The sequence below is a fragment of the Bidens hawaiensis genome, unplaced genomic scaffold, assembly GCF_021521415.1.
Source record: "Bidens hawaiensis isolate Kalapana, Puna unplaced genomic scaffold, B.hawaiensis_p1.1 tig00006534_1, whole genome shotgun sequence".
Classification (NCBI taxonomy): domain Eukaryota; kingdom Viridiplantae; phylum Streptophyta; class Magnoliopsida; order Asterales; family Asteraceae; genus Bidens; species Bidens hawaiensis.
The window spans coordinates 345,018-369,403 of record NW_027491439.1 but is presented as its reverse complement, the minus strand read 5'-3'; the positions used below and the strand labels follow the sequence as shown (position 1 = coordinate 369,403).

General features: G+C 39.3%; 2 protein-coding genes across 4 annotated transcripts; both read left to right on the top strand.

Moving 5' to 3' along the window:
- The first annotated feature begins 8,740 nt into the window (after positions 1 to 8,740).
- Positions 8,741 to 11,994, top strand: LOC143632837 (serine carboxypeptidase-like). Its single transcript, XM_077101258.1, has 9 exons — positions 8,741 to 9,069; positions 9,816 to 9,984; positions 10,080 to 10,199; positions 10,301 to 10,444; positions 10,530 to 10,680; positions 10,773 to 10,861; positions 10,954 to 11,212; positions 11,281 to 11,414; positions 11,656 to 11,994. Exons 1-9 carry the CDS (start codon positions 8,744 to 8,746, stop codon positions 11,782 to 11,784), a joined length of 1,521 nt encoding a protein of 506 aa, XP_076957373.1. The 5' UTR covers positions 8,741 to 8,743; the 3' UTR covers positions 11,785 to 11,994.
- Positions 11,995 to 17,350: 5,356 nt separating this feature from the next.
- LOC143632836 (exocyst complex component SEC8-like) lies at positions 17,351 to 24,289 on the top strand. 3 transcript variants are annotated; one of them, XM_077101255.1, is made up of 25 exons: positions 17,351 to 17,436; positions 17,526 to 17,604; positions 18,616 to 19,002; positions 19,121 to 19,225; positions 19,517 to 19,626; positions 19,853 to 20,002; positions 20,149 to 20,251; positions 20,350 to 20,456; positions 20,536 to 20,828; positions 20,913 to 21,076; positions 21,150 to 21,265; positions 21,349 to 21,413; positions 21,511 to 21,632; positions 21,725 to 21,774; positions 21,869 to 21,969; positions 22,067 to 22,179; positions 22,249 to 22,360; positions 22,461 to 22,654; positions 22,789 to 22,874; positions 22,989 to 23,184; positions 23,274 to 23,351; positions 23,434 to 23,535; positions 23,622 to 23,696; positions 23,785 to 23,880; positions 23,970 to 24,288. In XM_077101255.1, the coding sequence occupies exons 2-25, from the start codon at positions 17,563 to 17,565 to the stop codon at positions 24,105 to 24,107; spliced, it is 3,105 nt and encodes a 1,034-aa protein (XP_076957370.1). In that variant the 5' UTR covers positions 17,351 to 17,436; positions 17,526 to 17,562; the 3' UTR covers positions 24,108 to 24,288. The 3 variants fall into 3 exon arrangements, with proteins under 3 accessions (XP_076957370.1, XP_076957371.1, XP_076957372.1); XM_077101256.1 differs by having other exon boundaries at positions 17,390 to 17,436; positions 17,532 to 17,604; XM_077101257.1 differs by lacking the exons at positions 17,351 to 17,436; positions 17,526 to 17,604 and having other exon boundaries at positions 18,861 to 19,225; positions 19,858 to 20,002; positions 23,970 to 24,289.
- The last annotated feature ends 97 nt before the right edge of the window (positions 24,290 to 24,386 follow it).

The window sequence follows — 24,386 nt, the reverse complement described above, 5'->3', positions numbered from 1 at the left end:
TTTAAGGTTCTCCGTGGGGATTCTTCCCGCAGTTTTCCTAATGTCACTTGCAGAAAATTCCCGACTTTTTATGCCCGATCTTTGGGTATGATGCGGGTAGGTGTGTAACTTCTCCGCAAGTCGAAAGCGTCGAGTTTCACTTGTGTAGATTCTCCGCGGGGTATTGGTAGTTTTAGACACAGTGATCAGTTATGTTAAACAACCAATTCCACCTTGAAGCTTCAAACAATCTAGTTCTCAACGTTCCCGCCATGCGGGGGTGTTATTTCCCTTTCCGCAAGCATGACCCGTAAGATCCATCTTGGGTTCAATTCCCTGCAAGTGCTGAGTATGTGAAGGGTTTCGCCTTGACACTGTACCCGCACTTGTCTTACGGTTCCTTGTTTTCCAAGGTATTTTCTTGGCTTCAATTCACTGCAAGTGCTAAGTATGTGAAGGGTTTCGCCTTGACACTGTACCCGCACTTGTTTTATGGTTTCTTGATTTCCAAGGTAAGGGGGTATATCCCTCTTATTTTTGAATCTTTTTGAATCTTTCTGAAAGTCAAAGAGTTGGTGAAAGGATAAAGACAATCCAAACGGCTGAAGGGACGTTGGCGTCTTCTGACGGTTTCAGGACGTGCAGGGAGTTATGACGACGTGACAGCATGTGGTCAATCAGGACGCTTTTACAGGCGCGTGGGCGTGAGTTTCATGTCACGCGCCATTCTGACACCTGTTGCCAGCTTGCTTTATCCACGTGTCGCCCTTTCATTGCACCTGCGCTCTCTCTCTCCTCCGCATTAAATTCATCGCATTCATTGCGATGAGTATATAAGGGGGAGATGGTGCATCTCATTCCATACCTTCACTTCACTCTTTTCCTCTTTTAAGCGATTTCCGGCGAATACTCATCTTTTCCGGCGAGCATTCTTCTGAAACCGCTTTCTTTTTTCTTAAAAATGTCTTCTTCCACTCACGATCCTGAGGTTAACGTCGAGGAGTCTGACGTTTACCTCGAGAACCCGACGTCTACGTCCGATAAGGACGATAAGAGTACTGCTGGCGAGTGCCAGTGTACTCTTTCTGTCGATGTGTATCATTACATCGTCAAGAAGTTCATGCTGGAGCCGTACGAGCCAGAGTTTCCGGAGCCCAACCAGACGGTGTACGATGCCCCAAAGGCCAAGATAGGGGTGTACGCCTCGTTCTTCATATATGGGAATCTAAGATTCCCATTAACGAAGTTCGTATACCGTGTTTTGGAGAAACACGGTGTGCATTTGACGGAGGTGCACCCAATGGCGATCGCTAAAGTTCGCCATTTCGAATGGGTGTGCCGTATTTTGGGCATCGAGCCCCGCGTCGACCGTCTGATGACCTTCTACACCTGGAGGTGCATCCAGGGTTGGTATACCCTTGTTACCCGGATCAAGGGGTTGAAGATCTGCGCTACCGAGCGTAGTCTTCGTTCTTGGAAGCGGGAGTTTTTCTTCATCTCCGCTCGCGTCATCCCCATCGCGATGACGTTCAAGAATGGGCGGGCGCTCCCCAACCTTCACGCCTCCAATTACCAGGAGACGGAATGGTTCGCCAAGATCTCCCAGATCCAGACTCCGGTTTATCGCTTCGCGGAGTCTGGGATGGTGATGCTCGGTATGAGCCGCGTGTGGAAGGATGCTGGGTCTGGGACACCGCAAATACCCATCGTCCTTGAATACGGTTTGAACTATTTCCCTTACGGTATGCTCTGTCTTTTGTGTTGGTTTAGGGTTTTTCTTCTAACATTATCTTTTTTATTTCAGAGAGGAACAACTTACAGTCGCTCTTGCATCCGCGGGAGACTGGTGGTCCCGCACGGTTGGGTACTCGTGATCTCAATGAGAACGAGTTGCCCATTCTGGAGCAAACGGCGGATAGATTCATAGAGGTCTACCCGCCGGGCCACGAAATTTTGAGTGCCACTCGACCAGGTAAGGAGTTTTTTAATCCTCGTCCTCTTCATGCTCAAACTTCTGCTGGAATTCCTCTGATTTTGTCATCTTCTGATGAGGGATCAGCAGATGGGCCTTTCTTTGTGAGGAAGAAGAAGGCTGCTGGCGTGAAGGGTAAGGCGAAGGTTACTTCCGTCGTCGACCTGGGAAATCAGTCTGATTCCGAGACTGAAAGTGAGGAGGCGGCGGGGAACCTTGGTGGTGGCGAGACCATTGTCTCGGAGGTTGAGACGGCTGTCACCTCCGAGCAACCAAGCGTTGTGACGGTGACTGGCGTGAAGAGGCCAGTTCCATCGGGTTCGTCTCCGCCTATCAGGTCTTTCAAGATTAAGAAAACCCGTAAGTATATTTTTTGTGTACCTTTTCCGCATTTCTTTCCGCCATTGTTTTTAATATTGTTCTTTATGCAGGAGTGGACGTATCCGCTTTCCAGAGCGGTGCGGGAGGAAGCAGTTCAGGACCCACGACGATAGGTTTGGTCAACCTATCCGAGGCGATGACCCAGGCGGCTGCGCCTGTTTCTGGTGCTGGTTCAGTTGCTCATACTGTTGAAGCAACTGTTCCAGTTATGATGTCATCTCCGCCGGCCGTCAGTGCCATCTTCACTACATCCTTCACCGGACCGGCGGTGACATTTTCCGCGAGCACAGCTGCGGCGGCTACCACGGTTGTGAGTTCATCTCAAATGAGTTCATCTCTGATGGTCTCCGCCTCCATGGCTTCTGCATTGCCGCGTTCGGCGCCAGCGACTACCTCGTCCTCGGCCGGTGCTTCAGGTATGTTTAGAGTTGGGACCTCTAGACTTACCTCTGTTGATGAGGGAGTCCAACCTTTGCCTCCTTCCCATCTCCTTGACCTCTTGGATGGATATCCTTTAGGTTCAGGTGATGGGTTTAGCGGCTATCAGCCTGTTGTCGACCCTACAAGTGCGTGGGGTTACTTTGGCCTTTTATCCATTCTTATCATTTTTTCCTAACTGTTTTTTGTTTTTGCAGTTTCGGATTCCAATGAGGTGTATGCTCCAAGGTGGAATATCCGCCGAGGAACAACCCTAAGGACGGCTGCGGACTGTGTCGACTGGGCGCGCCATGCCGCTCCAAGCGGTGCGTTGGGGGAGGCAATGGCTAGCTACCATGAGGGTAGGCTGTCCAATGAGCTACGAATCCTTCTCGCCCGGATGCAGCCGCGCGTCGAGTTGCTTCGTCGTGAAAACGACAAGTTAAAGACTGCGTGTAGCCTGGAGGTGGCTCAGGCGCGTTCGCTGCGGGAGGAAAACAAGAGGCTCGCCGCCAGTGCTGCGGAGAAAGAGAAGGCCTTCAAGGACCTTGAGGCCGAGATCCAAGCCCGGCATAAGGCCCGTTCCAAGGCTACCCAAGCTGTTAACGAACAGCTTAGGTTGGCTAAGGAAACTGCGCGTAATGCCACCGAAAGGGCCACCAAAGCCGAAGCCGTTGCTGAGCCTCTGCGCGCTGAGAATGAAGAGCTTAAAGCCAAATTTGAGAAGCGTCAGCAGGCTCATGAGGCTTTGGCTTTAGAAGATGCCAAGAAGCTTCAGGAGCTCTTGGATCAGAGGGTTGTGCTTGATCGCACTGAGCGCAAGCTTAAAGGCGTTGAAGAGGCTGCTGCCAAGGACGTGTTGCTTGCCAACCTCAACAAGAATGAAGCCGAATGCGCCCGCGATCAAGCTCAAGCTACCCTTCAAAAAGCTCTATCTAATAGGGATTAGCTTCTACGAGAAGCGTTGCCGCAGGTATGCGTAGCTCCATAATTTCTTTGCTTTGCGCTTTTCTTTATACTTAGAAAAGTTATATATATATATATATATATATATATATATATATATATATATATATATATATATATATATATATTTTGTAGGTTGTGCATCGGATATTCGCGAACACATCCTATGATGATGCTATGAGCGCAGCCCTCAACGCTTCTCATGAGGATGGAGAGAAGGCCGGTTTCTTGCTTGGTCTAGGATTTGCAGAGAAGGGCATCCCGCCTTCCAACTTTCCTTTACACGATGTTGACACTGAAGCTGCCTACAACCAAGCTGTGAACCATTATGCTGCCTTCCCGCATCCGGTTGTGGAGAAGGTGAATGAAATTGCTGCTGCTGATGATGGGCTAGCTGTTCTCAAAGCTTTCCTTGAACCGCCGCAGCCAACTGATGGTGCGGGTTCAAGTGGGTTTGGAGGGAGTGGTCCCGAAGCTTGAACCTTGAGATCCCTTCCAACCGTTAGGGTAGATTTGTATTTTTGTAGGCGGGTAAATACCTAGCCATTTTGTAATGTTTGAATTTTTGTTGTGAATATAAATGTTTTGTTAACGCCTTGCCTTGTAAACATTATATGATTTGCTCATGCATATTTTAGTTTAACTTTGCAATTTTCTAAGTGTTTTGAATAAGTTAACCTTTCGACGCGTGTCAGATGATAGGTTAATGTTCTATTTCCTCTATCATGATTGTGCGGGTAGGACCGTCACTTTCACTTAGTAGGATGACCAAACTTTACCTATATCTGACCTGCGTGAAGGTTTTCCTCATCTTCCCCTTAGAAATATTTACTGTTTTTGTGTTTATGCGGGTTGTGCCGCTTTCTACACGCAACGACTTACTTCCTCCCTCACTTATTTATGCGGTGAATACCGGCATATCAGTGTGGTCAGTTCATAAGTATAAAGGTAAGGCTATCAACACAATGTGACAAGGAGAATCATTTCCATTAGAAGTGGCTCTAGGCCTTTTCTTTACAAGTTTGGAATTGATCTACATGTAACATTTGCGTAATTGAGCTCCATTCCATGTTCTTGGGATGGGGGTGCCATCGAGCCTTTCGAGCTGGTATGCGCCCTTTCCCAAAACTTCTTTAATAATGTATGGCCCCTCCCAGACCGGGGCCAGCTTTCCTGGGCGCTCTTGGTTCGAAGCCTCGTTGTTACGCAGTATGTAGTCTCCGACATTGAAGTTGCAGAGTTTTACCCGCGTGTTGTAGTACTTTCGCATTTGTCGCTTGTAGTTCTCTTCACGCGCTGCGGCTAAGTCTGCGTTCTTCGGTTAGCATAAGGTCTAACCGTCTTTCCGCATTATTGTCTTCTGGTTGAGTTATGACTCTTGGTGAGGGTAGACCGATCTCGACTGGAACCATGGCTTTAGTGCCATAGGTGAGGCTGAACGGGGTTTCGCCCGTGCTTGCCTTTTTTAGCGTTTTGTTCGCCCAAAGGACGTGTGGAACTTCGTCCACCAAGCAGGATCTATGCTCCAAGAGTCTTTTCTTTATGCCGTCGACGATGCTCTTGTTTGCTCTTTCCACCTCACCATTACCCTGCGGGTGTGCCACTGAGGTAAAGGTGTGGGTGATTTGAAGTTCTTTCAGCCACTTTTGTAGCTTCTGGTCAGCAAAGGTGGTGCCGTTATCGTTCACCAAATTCTGTGGAAGTCCAAAACGACAAATAATAAATTCCCAAATAAATTTTTTGATATGTTTTGCGGTTGTTTGGGCTAAGGGTTTTGCTTCTATCCACTTGGTGAAGTAGTCGATGACTACCACTAGGAAATGGGCCTGTCACATCGATGGCCCACTTCTGGAATGGCCATGAAGAAGTGACTGGAACAAGTTCGTTCTTCGGGCGATGCGTGTTGGGTGCGTAGAGCTGGCAGGACCAACATTTTCTGATGTAGGCCAGCGCATCCGTATGCATCCCCGGCCAAAAGTATCCCGCGTTGTTTAGCTTAGCTACAACTGCGCGTGAACCCGCGTGTACTCCACAGATGCCTTCGTGTACTTCCCTTAGGAGGTAATCGGCATCTTGGTCGTCAACGCATCTGAGGAGTGGGCCCAGAAAATTACGCCTGTAAAGTATGTCATCAACAAGTTGATAGTTCAGTGATTTACAACGTATCTTTCTTGCCTGTGTCTTTGACTCTGGTAGTATACCCGCCGCAAGGTAATTTATGATTGGTGTCATCCACGTTTTCGTGCCGGTTTGGATGACACAAATTTCCTTGTGCGGGACTGATGGTGCTCCAAGGAGTTCGACGCGGATGTCCTTTCCCAAGTGGGTGAATGCTAACGATGCAAGCTTGCTTAACGCATCCGCAGATTTGTTTTCGCTTCGCTTGATGTGCATAACTTTGCAATCGTTGAAATTGCGCATAAGGGTTTTTGCTTGTGCGAGGTACAGGGCCATTGTGTCGTTCACGGCCGTGTACGTCCCGTTTATCTGGTTGGCTACTAACATGGAATCCACGTGGGCTTCCAAGTTTTTCACCCCCATTTTACGCGCAATTCTTAACCCGGCCAAGAATGCTTCGTACTCCGCTTAGTTATTCGTACTTGGGAAATCCAGCCGAATAGTGTAAGTGTACTCTTGGCCTGCTGGGTTAGTTAGTTTTAACCCTGCGCCTGAACCCTCGTTGGCTGCTCTATCAGTATAGAGTCGCCAGACATCATCAATGTCTTGTGCTGGAGAGGGTTGAGCCTCTTCCTGGCACTCTTTTTCCCGCGAAGCGGGGACTTCTGCAATAAAGTCGGCCAAGATCTGGCCTTTTATGGCTGGTCTTGGCTTGTACTTTATCGCGTATTCCCCCAATTCAATTGCCCATTTGGCTAGGTGCCCTGACAACTCGGGTTTGCCTAGGACGTTTGCAAGTTTGAAGTTGGTGAGAATGGTGATTGGGTGGCCTTGGAAATATCGTCTTAGCCTGCGTGAAGCCTGTACAAGCGCTAAGACTAATTTTTCCAGGGTAGAGTACCGAGTTTCTACGTCTGTTAAGACGCGGCTAACATAGTAGATAGGCATCTGGATGCCTTTTCGTTCTACTAGTAGGACTGCCCCGGTTGCTCTGTCTGTGGCGGAGAGGTAGAGAATTAATTCCTCCCCCACTTCTAGTGCTGTGAGTGTTGGGAGTTCGATCAAGCGTGACCGAATCTCTTGAAAAGCTGCTTCCGCTTCTGGTGTCCAGCGGAAGTGCGTTTTCTTTAAGCAATTTCTCAATGTTGACACGAATGGGAACGACCTATCCGCATGGTTTGCCAAAAAGCGGTTAAGTGCGACTAGTCGTCCATTCAGTGTCTGGGCTTGTTTGATGGTAGTAGGTGATTCCATTTTCATAATGGCTTCGACCTTTTCAGGGTTCGCTTTGAAGCCATCTTTGGTAACGATGACTCCTAAGAACTTCTCTTCTTCCATCCCAAAAGAACACTTGCTCGGGTTGAGCTTCATGTTTATCTTTCTGAGCGTGTTGAAAGTTTCTTCGATGTCTTTCAACATCTCTCCTGGCTCAAGGCTTTTGATGACCAAGTCATCCATGTAAACTTCTAAGTTCCTCCCGATTTGGGCGTGGAACTCTTTGTCCATCAGGCGTTGGTACGTGGACCCAGCATTCTTAAGTCCGAATGGCATCATTTGGTAACAAAATGTGCCATCGGGCGTCCGAAACGCGGTTTTGTCCTGATCGTCAACGGCCATGTGGATTTGATGGTACCCTTTATACGCATCAAGGAAGCATTTAAGGCGAAACGGTGCTAACGAATCTACCTTAAGGTCAATTTCGGGTAACGGGTAACAATCCTTGGGGCATGCTTTGTTTAGGTCTTTAAAATCTATGCACATGCGCCATTGTTTGTTGGATTTCGGTACCATGACGGGATTTGCAACCCATGTTTGATATTTACTAACGCGTACGATGCCTGCGTCAAGGAGTTCCTTGACTTGGGTTCTACACGCGTTAGCCTGTTCCGCACCCATTACGCGATGCTTTTGTATGACCGGCGTAAAAGCCGGGTCACACTTGAGCTTATGCTCCGCCTAACTTCGGGGTACACCAGTCATGTCAGCTGGTGTCCACGCGAAGATGTCAGCATTTTTTTGCAATAAGCGTTTGAGTAAGGTGCGTGTGGGATTAGTGATTGTTGGGCCAATGGTAACGGCCTGGTCAGGGTATTTGCCATTGAAGGCCCATTATTCTGGCTCGGTAATGGTCGGGTTAGCCATCTTTGGTTTGGGTTTAGATGAGACAGATGCGATGCATACCTGGGGAATACCCGTGATCATCGCGACACTCTCAGCTGTTGGCCATCCCATCATGCCATGGACCGAAGACACCACGGCATTAAATCTCGCCATCCCATCTCTCCCGAAGAGAATGTCGTATGTGTGGTGTGGCTTCCTCATTACGACGAAGTCCACGTCTTCTGTGCGGGAGTACTTCCTGTCCGTGAGAGTGACGGGGAAAGATAGGATACCCAAGGGGGTGTTTGTGCTGCTGTCAAACCCTTCCATCGAGGCGTAAACCGTTTCTAGGCGTTCTTTGTCTTCGTCGTCTAGCTTGTCGAAGAACTGCCTATACATTACCGGTGACGAAACGCCGTTATCAGCAAGAGTGCGGGAGGTGATGTTGGGTCCAACTGGGCTTTGCTGGAACCTACCTCTACAATTACATAATATTGTATAATATAACTTAGTATAGTATAATATTAAGTATATTATTTAGATACTTTATTATAAAGAAGGAAAAAAAGTTAGTTGGGGGTGACAAAGCTCCAAGCAATAAGGTTCCCGCTCAGTAAAGCAAAAGTAGTTTGAGTTTGAGTTTCTTAAAAACAAAAACAAAAGCAAACGTCAACGTTTCATTCCCACTCCCATAAGCAACATCCCTTAATCTCCACTCCTCTCATAACTCCATCATAGTCATAATAATATATATAACCACCACCACCACCACCTTAAATATTCAAACGCTTTAAATCCATTAATCCAACAATGGAAAATAAAAACTTCATCTTATGTCTTTCTTTTCTTATTCTTATTATTATTATTAATGCACCGTTTGGTGGTTCAACAACTGATATGGGTCTGGATAACCTTAGTTCTCCGTCAACTTTAGCCAAAGAGATGATCAGAGGCTTTAACTTGTTTCCTCAACGATCGGTTAATGTTGTGGAGGATGCAGGTGACGTTGTTGGAGAGAAGAAGTTGGTTGAGAAGCGGCTTAAGTTTCCGGGTTTTGTTGATGTGAATGGAGTGTCGGTTGATGATTTGGGTCATCATGCTGGTTATTATCAGATTGAACACTCTCATGATGCTAGGTATATATGATCTCTAAACCTTAATTTACTTTTGATTTTTTTATTTTTATTTTTATTGTTATTTTTTTTTGAAATAGGAGAAAATGAAATGGTTAATGGTTTATAGGAGAGAGATGAAATTGTTTTGGTTTCTCGGTAAACCGTCGAACCGAACCATTAACCAAAAAAAGTTAATCGAAACGAACAAAACCAGCGTTTATGGTTAAGTGAATATGATCAATCGATCGTTTCGGTTATGGTTACGGTTAATGTGTGTCTTTGTTAACCGAATAAATGAGCCTTATATGTTTGTGTTTTCGATTGTGATATCATAGCTTGGAACACCATAACCACAACCTATTTCAGCTTTGAAACATCATGATTGAGGTTGAAACATTATAACCAAACCATTTTCAATGAGAACAAAAAAAAGTAAAAATTAAATATGACTTTGACAATTTACCAAACTTAATCGAAAACACATAATTGACGGTTAACCAGCATATGGTTAATTGACCATTTGGTTATGGCTATGATTAAGCTTGCTTTCATAACCAAAGTTAAGTTATGGTTAAGCCCCTATAACTGAACCGACTTTGCACACCCCCTACATAGTGGTTCCTCCATAACAGTGACATAGCCCCGACCGCCTAGCAACCATAACATTTTCATCTCTCCTATAATCCACTTAAGCATGTGAAATTCTCTCATTTAAAAAATATTCCAAGTTTCTCATGTAATTTAAGAAGCGTATTTGAATTTTGTAGGATGTTTTACTTTTTCTTCGAATCGAGGGGCCGTAAAACAGATCCTGTTGTGATCTGGTTGACCGGAGGACCGGGATGCAGCAGTGAGCTTGCACTCTTTTATGAAAATGGACCTTTCAAAATTCAAAACAACGGTTCTCTTGTCTGGAATGAATATGGATGGGATCAGGTAACACTATTATTTATTTATTTATTTATTTAATCTGTATGTTTTCAATAACATGTGATATAAGTGTACAACATTATATGTTTGTTGGTATTCAGGCATCCAACCTATTGTTTGTTGACCAACCTATTGGAACCGGATTTAGTTACAGCTCTGATAAACGAGACATTCGACACAATGAACAGGGCGTGAGTGACGACTTATATGATTTCTTACAGGTTAGTTTCCTACTCGATCAATTCAATACCACATTAATTATAGTTAACTATGCAACTATACATAATAATTGTTTGGTTAATTTGATTGTCTTATAATTCAGGCCTTCTTCAAAGAGCATCCCGAGTATGTGAAAAATGACTTTTATATAACCGGAGAATCATATGCCGGTCACTATATTCCTGCTTTTGCTGCTAGAGTCCATGAAGGAAACAAAGCTAAGGAAGGAATCCACATAAACCTCAAGGTTGCTTTTTTCTTTTTCTTTTTTTTGCATAATGGTTTATTACAAATATAATTTTTTTAATACTTTATGAGGAGTTGATATACAGGGATTTGCCATTGGAAATGGGCTCACAGATCCACTAGTTCAATACAAGGCATACACTGATTATGCACTAGATATGGGGTTAATTCAGGAGTCTGATTATAAAAACATTAACAGGAGACTTCCAGTGTGCGAGACCGCTATTAAACTTTGTGGTAATGTATATTGTTCCAAATACATCTTATGAACTATGTCTTTAATTGTTGTTTCTACCTTTAATATTATTATGTTGTGTTCTTTTTGTCAGGCACCGATGGGACGACAGCTTGTATGGCTGCATACTTGGCTTGCAACACCATTTTTAGCTCGATCAAATCTATTGCTGGCAATATCAATGTAAAGATATCTGAAATTATATCATATTTTGAACAAAGTACCAAACAGTATTTGGACATATTTTAAAATGATTGGATTGTGATGTTTTGCAGCACTACGATATTAGAAAGCAGTGTGAGGGCAGCCTATGCTATGACTTCTCAAACATGGAGAATCTCCTTAGCAAGAAATCCGTTAAAGATGCACTTGGCGTTGGAGATATAGATTTTGTTTCGTGCAGCCCGGTTGTGTATCAGGCCATGATTATGGATTGGATGAGAAATTATGAAGCCGGTATTCCTCACCTTCTAGAAGATGGGATTAAGTTGCTTGTTTACGCTGGAGAATATGATCTTATCTGCAACTGGCTTGGTTAGTTTCATTGACCCAAGATAACTTCATTGAATTTTTATATAATTTGTGTAAATTTATGATTTTAGGTAATTCGAGATGGGTTCATGCGATGGAATGGAGCGGTCAGAAACAGTTTGGTGCGTCTCCTGACGTTCCTTTCGAAGTTGATGGTTCTGAAGCTGGTTTGTTCAAAACCCATGGCCCACTCAGTTTTCTAAAGGTAGGTTAAAAGTTTAATTTTGATAAGTCTAAAGTCAAAATATTTTACTTTCGATTACCAAATTTGTAAGAAATCGTTTAAGTTTCGTTACAAATTATGGTACGCTGGCTACATTGTTAAAAGGCGGTATGAATTTTTAAAAATTTGTTAAAAAATGCAAAGTAAATTGTGAGAAATATGGATTTGGAAATACTGGCTTTTGACTTATGTAAGTCAATGTTGACATTAACATATGTAATAGGTTCATGATGCTGGGCACATGGTTCCTATGGATCAACCGAAGGCGGCTCTAAGCATGCTAAAGAGGTGGACAAAGGGGTCACTTTCTGAAAGTGCGGCTGAACCTGAACCCATTGTTTCTTCCATGTGATGTCAGCAGCCAAACCGATGATGCGTCTAGGTTCTACCTGCTTGTAAATTTTTTATGTGGTCTTGACAAGTTGAACAATAAGAGCATCAGTGGCTAATGGCTAGCATTGTTGGGTATTTTTTATGTTCAGTTGAACCATTTTTTCGTTTCATGTAAATTGTACAATGATTGTCTATGGTCGTAAAATGCAAAATCTGACCTTTTGTGGAATTGTGGTATGTTGGTTGCTTCATTTTCTTTAACTGGCAAAATGTTTTATGTATATCACCAAACTAAAAAGAAATATCAAATGAGATGTGTGTTGTATCATAACTTAAAAATGTATTTCATATATTATGATAACCATGGCTTTTAGATGTTGCAAAATAATATAAACACATTTTAAACTTTTGTTTTCACAAAATATATATAAAATTTGTCTGAAATCATTAAGGAAACTACAGTATTTGAAGGTGTAAACGAGTCGTTCGTTAGTTACTTGAGATTGACTTTGATAAGAGCTTGAATCTAGTTGAAGCAAACTTGAGTCCACCTTGGAGATAACAAATTATATATATTAGAGATTAGGGATGTTCACAGTACGGTTTGACCAGTTTTGACGAAAATTTTCGGACAAACCACTCACTAAAGTTTTGCAAAAAGACAAACCGAAGGGGTCGGTTGGCTGACCGGCTGGTTTGGCGGTGTTAGGAAAAACAATTAAGCATTAATTTTGTATTAACTAAAAAAACTAATAAAGTGTTAGTTCATGATTATAATACATATACCAACTTTAGAATACTAAAATAGAATAAAATTAAATAATATTAAACTGCCGATTCCAAGTTTCAAACCCAAAAAACAAAACCATAAACCAGACCTTAGATATATTTAAAGCTGTCCAGATCGACCAACTTTAACGGAATACCGCAAATTAATATATTATATACACATATAATTATGATAAAAAATAATTTTATCATATACTTGTGTTACATAATTAATTATGAGAGAACGTTAAACTGTTATTCAGTATATTATAATTTATTCGTTCAAATGAGATACAAATAATTACTTAACAATCTTTTGGATAAAAAAAATTAAAAAACAATATTTTAAAACTTATAATGATTATAATTTTTTTTTAATTATTCTTTTACATTACAATGATTAGATTTGATCATCTTTGTTACATTATAATATAATGGAGATAGGCAACCTTTACATCAGACGCCGGGATGACCATTCATTTTTGGTCGGATAACCATTCATTGTTCGGACATTCAATAATCATTATGTGCAATCAATTATCAGTTTCCTCAATTTAGGTCTGACGCTACAAGTGATGCTTGCCCACCTTCAATTGCAATAAATTATCATCAATTTTCTCTTAATCATCGGCCTTCAATTTATTTTATGTATTTAGTATTATAGAGGTTTGATCAATTGAAGGCCTTTCAATTCTCCTGAGCATCCCAACTGATTAATTAACGCCAATTCAATTCTTATATATAGATGCTATGAAAAGAACATAATCATTGCAAACCAAAATCGAGCAATGGTGGTGATGATAATAATTGAAGGTTATGACTCATAATCACTTAATTCCTTTTCTGTTTAACTTTTTATTTTTAATTTGGAATTGATTTGATTCCAAGTAGGGTTTCGATCATTCTATTTGTATTGTGTATTTTGAAATTGTTGTTGGCTTAGGTTTTGAGTGTTGGTTGTCGTTCTTATTTCAGTCTACTGTATATTACCATTGTTATGACGTTTATCACTAAATTATACAGTTTGGTAGAATTTGGGAGCTTCGAGCCATGGGGTTTGCTGGAATTGGTGGTCATGTCTTAAACGCCAATTGGTTGTACATTTATTCCCCTGTTGTTTAATATACTCTCAATATATATGTAGTTTACCGGTAGGAATTATGGTACGATACCTGAATCTGGATGTAATTTGAGTTTTAGATTTTGATCTACGTTTAGTTTTAACAATGTTAGGCTCAAGATGGTGGCAATGGCGATTCTGAATCTTGTTTAATAACTGTTTGCACCAGATTTTTGTTACTTTTTTTTTCACTTTATTTAAGCCAATTCCGTTTGGACCAGATTTAAGCCAATTCCGTTCGGACCAGATTTTTGTTATTTTCTTTTTCACTTTATTTAAGCCAATTCCTTTACTTTAAAATTGTTAAACCTTTTTTTTAATCGCTTTGCAGCTGCAGCAGCTAATGTCTGAATTAAATGAAATTATGGCTCGTCAAACCATTGATGTGAGTGGCGTTTCTAAACAACAACGTTTTTGGGTGTGTCATTGGTGGGACTAACATTGCATTTCTGGTAAGCACCTCAAAATTTAAAATTCTAGATAAATGGGTCACAGCTATCATTCTAGCAAACGCGCAGAAATTGTCGATTTTAATTAATGGGACAAAACTGTCATTTTGGAAAAGGAGTCAAAACTCCCGATTTTAGCAAACACGTCAAAACTACTGCTTCGTGACTTACAAGATCAAAATTTTAAAATAATCATGTTGCTAATTAATGGGAATTTTATTTAACTTCATTACCAATTGCAGCAAATTTCTTTAATAATACCAAAACTACCCTCACTTGTTGGCTTAATGATTTTAACCTGTTTGACTTTTGGAAGACGTTTCACTCATACTGTAAAAGAACTAAGTTGCAAATTTTTGATTTCCCATTTACTGTTTTTAGTAAACAAGTCGATGATTAAGTTGCAAATTTTTGATTTCACATTTACTGTTTTTAGTAAAAAAGTCGATAATACCCTTTTTAGTAAACGAGTCAGAAATATATCCTTCAATAAACGGGCCAATATTATCATTTTCAGTGAACGGGTTACCATTTTGTAAAACGGCTAAAATTATCATTTTTGTAAACGGGCCCAAGTTTCGTCTAACTATATGGGCCAACGTCATATGGGGCGAATGAGTTAAATTCAATAGCTTTGAAAACTACGAATGTAACAGTTTTAAACCATCTAACTAAACTTCCATATAGCTACATTACATTTAAAAAGTTAACTGGCAAAAATGGCGATTCATGACGAATGAAACGAATGCATTGTTTGAATTTATATCATAGTAGTTGATAAAAAACTAATATTTATTAATGTAATATGTTTAAAACTAATTAGTGTTTTAATATATGGAAATCAAATTAGGATTATTTTATTATTATAGTAATGTATATATACCTATATTTACATACATCCATTATATTGTTGAATTTGGCTAAAAGGTCACAAATGTCGACTTTTACCAAAAAAAGGTCAATGTTGGTCACAAAGTCAAAGTTGATCAAAATGTCAATCATACTTTAAAGGTCAATGCCGCTAAAGAAACATGCTTTCTCAAATGACCAAAACTAACAGTAGAATTTTTCTCATGCTACCAAATTTTTGCCCCTTGTTCGAATCTCGTATATTTGGTGGTGTTCAGCCTGTAACACGTTTTCCAACACTTTCGGTACCTGTGGAACAAAAACTAATTACTGAGTGAAAAAAGACAGGTTTTGGTTCGGCTAACATAGCCAGTTTACAAAACGTCAAAACATGTCAGCTTTGGGTGGACATATTTTAAAAACAGGTCAACTTCGAGTTGGCATGTATAAATACGGTTGACCTGATGACCGTGAGTGGTGGTCATTAAGTACGTTTCAAGTCCACTTGCTCATATGTGTTCGTGAACGTTTGTTCATTTAAGTTCGTTTATGTTAATTTGTTTATTTAGTTATGTTCGTTGAATCCCTTTTATGTACTTGTTTAAATTTTCTAGGATCGTTTAAGTAAATGAACAAGAAGTTTTGTTCATGTTCATTCGTTTATTAAATAAAAGAACATGAACAAATTTCATACCGAAAGATTTACATAACTCACGGTTTTTTTACAGGCCTAATCACATTAAGTGACAGAAACCGAAGCAACTAATTTGGAATTCATACAGAATCCAACCCGTTAGCCCTGTATTACACAAGAAAAGATAGCATAACAAGATCATGAGACTGGTCACTATGGTGCTTTAAAGTCCGAAGAAGGGTAGAAGTTGCATGAAACACGCGTATAAAAAGCGAGCCGGAGACACTCTGACTGCAAGCTAAATATGTTGCGTTACTGAGTGACGGCTTGCTCGTTTACAATTCGAACAGAGCCGATCGGCTCAAAATCGAACAAACCCAAAATAAAGAACCATTTTCCAGTATTCTTCGAGCGGTATCGAGCAAGTTTGTAAGCATTAGGCCTTGACTTGATAGATAACCGGAGCCAAAATTGATGCTAGAATTTTTTGTTTTATTAAGAGGATGATTATTTTTATATCTTTTAGGAGGAAACTACTGCAAATTTTGTGTTTATGGTTTTGGCCTTTATATATTATATTCCAGGTTAGTTACGGGAAATTTACATCACAAGAACTTTTATTTTTTATTTTTAAATGAAACGATCGTATTGCCATTGAAGCACATGGTTCCACCTCCATCCCATATAGCGACCAAACAAATATTACACCCCCTTGCAGCCCACTACTTGCCGCCCCGGCACGGTGTTTAGGGCAGTAAACCCCCGCCAACTCATCCCATACCACCCCTGTTGATGCCCACAACGAAGACCCTTATGGCAATATTTATATGAATACGAATTGTATATTAATATTGAGATTATTGTCTACATTGATTTAGATCCCTATGATACAATATCACTGAAACTTAAATGAGATGGAAGAAGTTACATATCAAATGTAAACTCTCTCATCACCTGGTCTTCAATATTATGGCACTTAGTAATTTTAAATAAAATATGTTAAAATTAAGACATGACATATCTTGTAAATAGTCAAGAAAGTTCATTTTTCATTATTATTTTTGATACAATGTTAAAAAATAATTGTTTTGACTGAATTTGATCATACCATTATAAAATAGTAGATGCCTCAATACACTTCTTATTTGCGTCATGTATCTTCTTTGACGCAAATTTATCTATAATAACTATAAATTTGGCTATAACAAACTGAACCCTAATGACCGAATCCCCGTCGAGTCTCTGCCGTTATGTGCCTTCTTTTTAAATATATTACTTGAACACATATGTAAAATTTGCTTATATACATGCATTTATTTAAAAAAATATGCATAAGTTTCTCATATGTTTTTTTTTCATATGGGTCATGGATGCCTTTAAACTTAGTTTAATGCGCTTTTATTTTAGTTAAATCTTTAAATTAACACATTCAAAATTATCCGAACATGTAATGCATTTGACAGGCTCCGTTCCAACGCGTGGCTAATATAACACTTTTAATTAGTTTTGCTAATAAATAGGCTTTATGGTATTGTAAACTAAATAATAACCACGTACTTATAACTTATCCGGTTCTTGAATTGACCCAACAACAAATATGTCATCGCTAACACCCTTATACGACCCCGTAAGGCCCCGCCGTAACCCGCGGGCACTCCCACTGGTATAATTTAGTTACGTAGAAAGAATGGAATGGATCGTGACGGTCAGCAGTTGGAAAACTCAACCTAACCATGGTTAAACGTATATAGTTTACAATATAATATTATTGTCAAGTCAGTGTTCCTTTTCTTTTCTTCTTCCGTTCAGATCTTCCGATCACCACCACCGTCTTCTTCGTATCGTTTTCCGGTAAGCAATCCATAATTAATTAATTAATTTCTCCTATTATATTATTAATTCAAATTCGAATTAAGCATTGCATCAATCATTTTATTTAGCTGCAGAATTCCGAATCCAAATTCGATTCTTCCGTCTATGGGACTCTTCGATGGATTGCCTGTTCCTAAAGATAAAGAGGTCAGTGATTGACTGACTGGCTGACTCACTGACTTCTAATTAAACATTTGCATCAATTATTATTATCTTCTGTGTTTATTTGTCATGAGTTTGATTTGAAGGCCTATTAGCTATGAATGTATGATACACTTAGCACATTTGAGATCAAATTGATACGTGTTAGCTACTTTTAGGACATTTAGACCTAGAATACTAGTGTAAGTAAATTGGGGAAAATGCATTCTCTGACTATTCTCTACCGATACACCGTGGCTATGTGCATTTTTAGAAAAGTTGGTTATAAGGTTGTTAGTTGTTACAGATAGCTGATAGCTGTATCCAGGGATGCAAACAAACCGGACCGAACCGAACAAGGTGGCGTTATGTGTTCATGTTAGTCTGTTAAGCTTTTATTGGAAAATGAACGGTTAACGGATAACTAGCTGAATGAAATTTCTTGTTAGTGTTCGTTCATTAAGGAAATGAACTTGTTCAAGAATGGTTCACGAATGCAAATGAACACAAGGTTTTAATTGATTTGGTTAATTAAGAATGATCAGTATCAACGGTTCAGTCCTGCTGTCAAGTTTGTATTGGTGTTTTTTTAACATTCATATTCATATGTTAATTTTACATAAAATTATCACATAATACTTGTATATATGATAAGATTAGAAAAGTCATTAAAAATATTTAAAACCTTTAATGAACAAACAAATGTTAACGAACATAACAGACGTAAATGTTCACATTATCGAACGTTCACGAACAAAGGTGAACGGACATTGCCTCTGTTTGTGTTCGTTCATTTAGTTCTGAATGAAATTTCTTGTTATTGTTCGTTCATTTATTAAGCGAACAAACACAGATAAACTTCTCGCCGAATAAGTTATGAACAATTTGCCGAATGTTCGGTTCGTTTACAGCCCTAGTGCCTGTATCTATATATTTGAGGACTAATTGGGTAAGCTTGTAGGTAGAAGTATGTGGTTGGATATTTATTATATTGTTTGTTTCCACTTTCCATACCAGTATTTGAGAGAGGATCTAGAGAATGTAGATGAGAGCTGGACTGTGGCACGGTTTGATTCATTACCTCATGTTGTCCGTATCTTGACTTCAAAAGATCGAGAAGGTGAAATCCAAGCATTGAAAGACCAAAGTGATATTGTTGAGGAAGTTGTAGATGAAGTTGTTCAAACTTATCATGGTGGATTCAACAGAGCAATTCAAAATTATTCACAGATATTGCGGTTATTTAGCGAGTCTACTCAGAGCGTAGGAAAGCTTAAAGTTGATTTGGGTAATGCAAAAAAAGTGATTAGTGCTCGTAACAAACAATTGCATCAGCTTTGGTATCGGTCCATGACATTGAGGCACATTATTTCATTGTTGGATCAAATTGAGAACATAGCTCAGGTTTGTGTGCACCTGTTAAGGCTGCAGTGTACTTCTATATAGTTGTTCATATAAAGATATTTTCTGCTGCAATGCAAGTTATGGAGACTGAAGATCTTGAATTGCATGTATTTTTCAGGTACCAGCCCGTATTAACAAGCTTATTGATGATAATGAGTTATACGCAGCAGTTCAAGTACATGTTCAATCAGCTAGAATGCTTGAAAGAGAGGGACTTCAGACAGTAAGTCAATTTTATCTTATTCAAATTGTTTCTGGTTGCGCGACTTTGTACAGAGATCCTAAATATGGTGCCTCACTGTAGTTTAAAGGTGGAAACCTAGTACGATTAATATGCTATTTTACATAGTGTATATCAAGTATATAGAATAGGAGATTGCGTAAATTAGACTTTTTTTTGGGTTCTTATATGGTGCATACTAAAGGAGACGTATCTATAAGCATCTAATTCTCGGTTCTTATTTAGACATGTTTAAGTTAAACGAGAAATTTACATCCTAGTTGGTTTGGCCAGGTTGGTGCTCTTCAAGATGTCCGATCTGAGTTGGCAAAATTGCGAGGAGTTCTCTTTCACAAAGTATTGGAAGCTTTACACGCCCATCTTTATAATACTGGTGAATATAGGTAATTCTTTTTTCTGGTTTCTCACTTTCGGCAAAGAATTACTTGCTTTCTGTTGATTTTAATCATGGACAGAAGGATTGAATTTGTGCCAACCATTGTTTCATCTCATTACTGTTCTTTATTATTATATTTTATCATGAAACGAGGGATTTTAGCAATGATTATGTATTAAAAAAGAATCCAGCTACCAGGATGGTTTTGGAGAATTGATATTGTTTTAGTGCAGCTCAGCTACGCCTAGTATGAATGAGAAAGATGATGCCATTCCAACCACAACCGTTGCTGCATTTTCAATGAATAATTCCCAATCTCTCTCCCGGAGAACCAGATTGCAGAAAGGTGACAGTCATGTTGGAGTTGCTAGCTCTGTTGATGGGTAAGATAAAATTTCAGTTCTTGATATTATTTTATGAAATGATCTTTATATTTTGATGGTTTTGTTGTCGATCCTTATTCAACAATGAACCACTTTAGAACACATGGATAAGACAACATTTTGTTTCTGTTTTTAATGTATTTCAGTTCATCATATGATGGCCATGATGATGACGACATTAACGATGATGCAAAGAATATACCTCATCTTCCACCATGGTTACTGGAATCCACTCCTGATGAATTTGTTGTATGAACTATCATGCTTTATGATCTCACACCTGTTTAAATTTTAGAAAGTTTGTTTTTCTCTAATTGATATAATATTGGGATCCTAATTAATTTTAGGAAACAATGAGAAAAAGTGAATCTCCTCTTCATGTGAAGTATTTACAGACTATGGTTGAGTGCCTTTGCATGCTTGACAAAGTTGCGGCTGCTGGTGCTATAATCTGGTATTTTCTCCATCCATGTGTTTTCATTGCCTCCAATGAAAGAAGCAATGTTGAAGTTTGTTGTATATTTAATGTGCAGCCAAAGATTGAGACCAACAATTCATGAAATCATCACATCAAAGATTAAAGATCAGGCAGAATATGTAAATTCTTCTAGGTCTGGTGGGGGCCATGGTGCTCGAACATCTACCACTGGTCTTCAGTATGTAAGAGGACAGCTACAAAACGAAAAACATAAAAATGGGCCATCGTTAGCTGTATCACTAATGGCAGTCAGCCCTGTAACACCTGTCATGGCCCCCATGGGTGCCGCCCAGTCAGCAGCAAAGGAGCTTCTAGATTCTGTTCTTGATACTATTGTTCGAATATTCGGTTCGTAAACCTTCAGTGTTCTGTGTGTGTATGAACACTCACTTTAGTTTCTGTGTAATAATGATGCGTGAATGTTATGTTCAGATAACCATGTAGTTGTTGGGGAGCTTATTGAATCAAAATCTTCTCAACAAACATACATGAACACAACAAAGCCTGTGGTGTGTGATAAATCTGGGAACTCTGATTCTGAAGCATCTCAGGCCACAGGAGGCTACACTATCGGGTTCTCCATGACGGTTTTGCAGGTAGTTAATTTGAACGTTGTGCTAATTTCTTTTCCATCTTATGAATAGTACCTTATGTTTATAAATATCATAGAGTGAATGCCAACAACTCATATGTGAGATTCTGAGAGCAACTCCTGAAGCTGCTTCTGCCGATGCTGCTGTTCAAACTGCTAGACTTGCAAATAAAGCTCCTTCAAAAGACAAGAAGCAAGCAACTAGATTTTAATCTTCTTTTTTAAATACACCAAGAGAATATTAAATAATATATATACTATTTATTGTGGTTGCAGGGACAAATCAGAAGATGGCCTTACATTTGCCTTTCGCTTCACTGATGCTGCCGTTTCTAGTCAAGGTAAGTGAGACTTCTCTTTACCTTGATACTTTCTATTTACTAAATTTTCCTGAAGTTTTATCTCTGGTTTGTTTAATTTAACTAATTTCCTGTACAGATTTGATTCGTCAAGGACGGAATAGAAAAGGTCAAAATATCCAAGAAGGTTATGGTTCGGCTTCCGTCCTACCAGAGCAGGGCATATATCTAGCAGCATCTGTATACCGGCCTGTTTTACAGGTTTGACCCTTTGACCAATTTCTGAATCGTTTAAAAAAAATTGTTAGCTGTGCAGCATACTATAGTTTTGACTTACATTCTTGCATATGCAGTTTACCGATAAAATCGCGTTAATGCTGCCTGAAAAGTATTCTCAACTAGGGTAAGTTTGTTAAGATATGATTAACCATCAACGTGCAGTGTCTTAACCTAATTCTTTTTTCTGTTAAGAATTAACAAGACTTCTTACGTTTCAGTAATGATGGATTGCTGGCCTTTCTTGAAAACTTTATAAAAGATCACTTCTTGCCAACTATGTTTGTGGATTACAGAAAAGGCGTGCAACAAGCAATATCAAGTAAGTTCTTTTAAATGAGTATCTTAAGTTGTTCATATAGAATTAATAGACAATTCAAGGTTTCACGTTATAAATCATGGGTTTGTTTTTTTTGTAGGTCCAGCTGCGTTTCGACCACGCGCTAATCATGTTGCTGCTTACACCCCATCTGTTTCCAAGGGACGGCCTGTCTTACAAGGACTTCTGACCATTGATTATCTAGCTAAAGAGGTATACTTCTTTTACCTTTTAATGATGTTGAATTTACTATTTTTTATAACTTGCATATTATTTTTGTAGGTTCTTGGGTGGGCCCAAGCAATGCCTAAATTTGCTGGTGATCTTGTGCTGTCCGTGCAAACGTTCCTGGAACGAACATATGAAAGATGCCGGGCATCATACACCGAGGCATGTCTAATTCTTTGAAAATTGGTTAAAAATATTATTATGGTTAAAAACAGTAGCATACCTAGCCGTCTTAAGTTTTGTGTGGTTGGTTATATATCAGGCAGTTCTTGAGAAGCGAAGTTATATGTTAATTGGAAGACATGATGTTGATAAACTTATGAAACGTGACCCAGCGAATGCTTTTTTGCCAACTTCACTTGCTCATGCATATTCAGATAGCCATATTGCTGATGCTGAAGCTGATGGTGTTGAGATGGAGATCAGTGGATTATTGATGAAACTAAGACCAATCAAACAGGTCAAATTAATCTTTTAAACGCTTTCAGATTATTGTATTACAGTGTTAACAATAACACTCCAAGTTTTAGCTCCCTGTTAGTCTAGAGGTCTAATTGTGTATAAGCAGGCACTTGCAATAATTTGTTTTTGCAGGAGTCTCTGATTCGTGATAACAACAAACTTATACTGTTGGCATCGCTTAGTGATTCATTGGAGTACATTGCTGACTCTATAGAAAGGCAAGTTCTTATTTATCCATCATTTTCTTCTTTTGTAATGATTACTATCAAAATGTACGTATTAATCAGTTATTACAAGATACTTGTGACATTGATTTTGTTCGGTCCATAAAGGTTTGCGAATGCGTCAGCAAAAGCATCTGAACAAATAGAAACTGATGTTAAGCCGACACCTATCCATCACAAACGAAGTGCCAGTCTACCTCCTAAGGATCTGAAAGCATTTTCCGAGGAGTACCGAAAGCTGGCAATTGATTGCTTAAAAGTTTTGCGTGTAGAAATGCAATTAGAAACAGTTTTCAATATGCAGGTTTGTCACTTCTAAAATTGACAAAATGTGAGACCAATAAATGATGAATGTGTTTTAACTTTTAACCTTTCAACATTGCATGTTAACAGGTAATGGCAACAAGAGAATACTTGGAAGACCAAGATGCTGAGGAACCTGATGCTTATATCATATCTTTAATTACCCAGGTGAGTCTTGTTTCTAGGTTGGTTTCGTCTCCTTTTTACATTTTTGTAATTGGATATTCTAATTATGTACTTAATCCCATAGATAACTCGTAGAGACGAAGTAATTGCTCCTTTCATTGCTCCAAACAAAAGGAACTATGTATTTGGTGGTATCTGTGCTGTTGCGTCACATGCATCCATCAAGGTACCTAATATCATGCCAAGATATTAACTTTATATATTTTTTCTTTTTTGGTTTTGTTTTTAGAAATAATCTAAACTATATTTCAGGCTTTGGGAGAGATGAAAAACATCAACCTCTTTGGAGTGCAGCAGATATGCAGGAATACAATTGCATTAGAACAGGTTTAACCATTCTTCCTGAATTGTGTTAATTTGTATATGGTCTTGTGTAATATTATTTAATAATTTATATAATTATATGAAACAATAGGCATTGTCTTCCATTCCCTCGATTGATAGTGATTCTGTGCGAACGAAGTTAGATCATGTTCGAACTTATTATGAGCTGCTAAATATGCCGGTGGAGGTAACATTTATTTTCTCATCCATATTCGTTTTTTTTTATTAAAAAAAAAGGTTGATTAAACATGAAAATTTTTTATATTTTGTTTCCAGGCCTTGCTTGCCTTCATTACCGAGCATGACCGTTTATTCAATCCAATAGAGTACGTCAATCTTCTAAAGGTCCAAGTTCCTGGTAGGGAAGTTCCAGATGATGCAAGAGCTAGAATGGCTGAAATACTGCCTATATAAGATATTGGATGTTATTGTTGTTTGTGTTTTGGTTTTTAATCATTGTCAAGCTGTATCAATTTTGGACTCTTTCGTATACTTTCAGTATTATGGCATCGTCTTTTGGACCGGCTGTCAAGAAATCACAAGTAGCATGTAATTTTCTTTCTAAATAATTGTCGCTTGTCATTTTAATGAAATACTCATGAGTTTGCGCACAATTGATTTTGTGCGTGAGTAGTGTGAATTATGGGCATTAGCCACATATGCGGTGTGCTGCGGTGGTCATTTCTATCATAC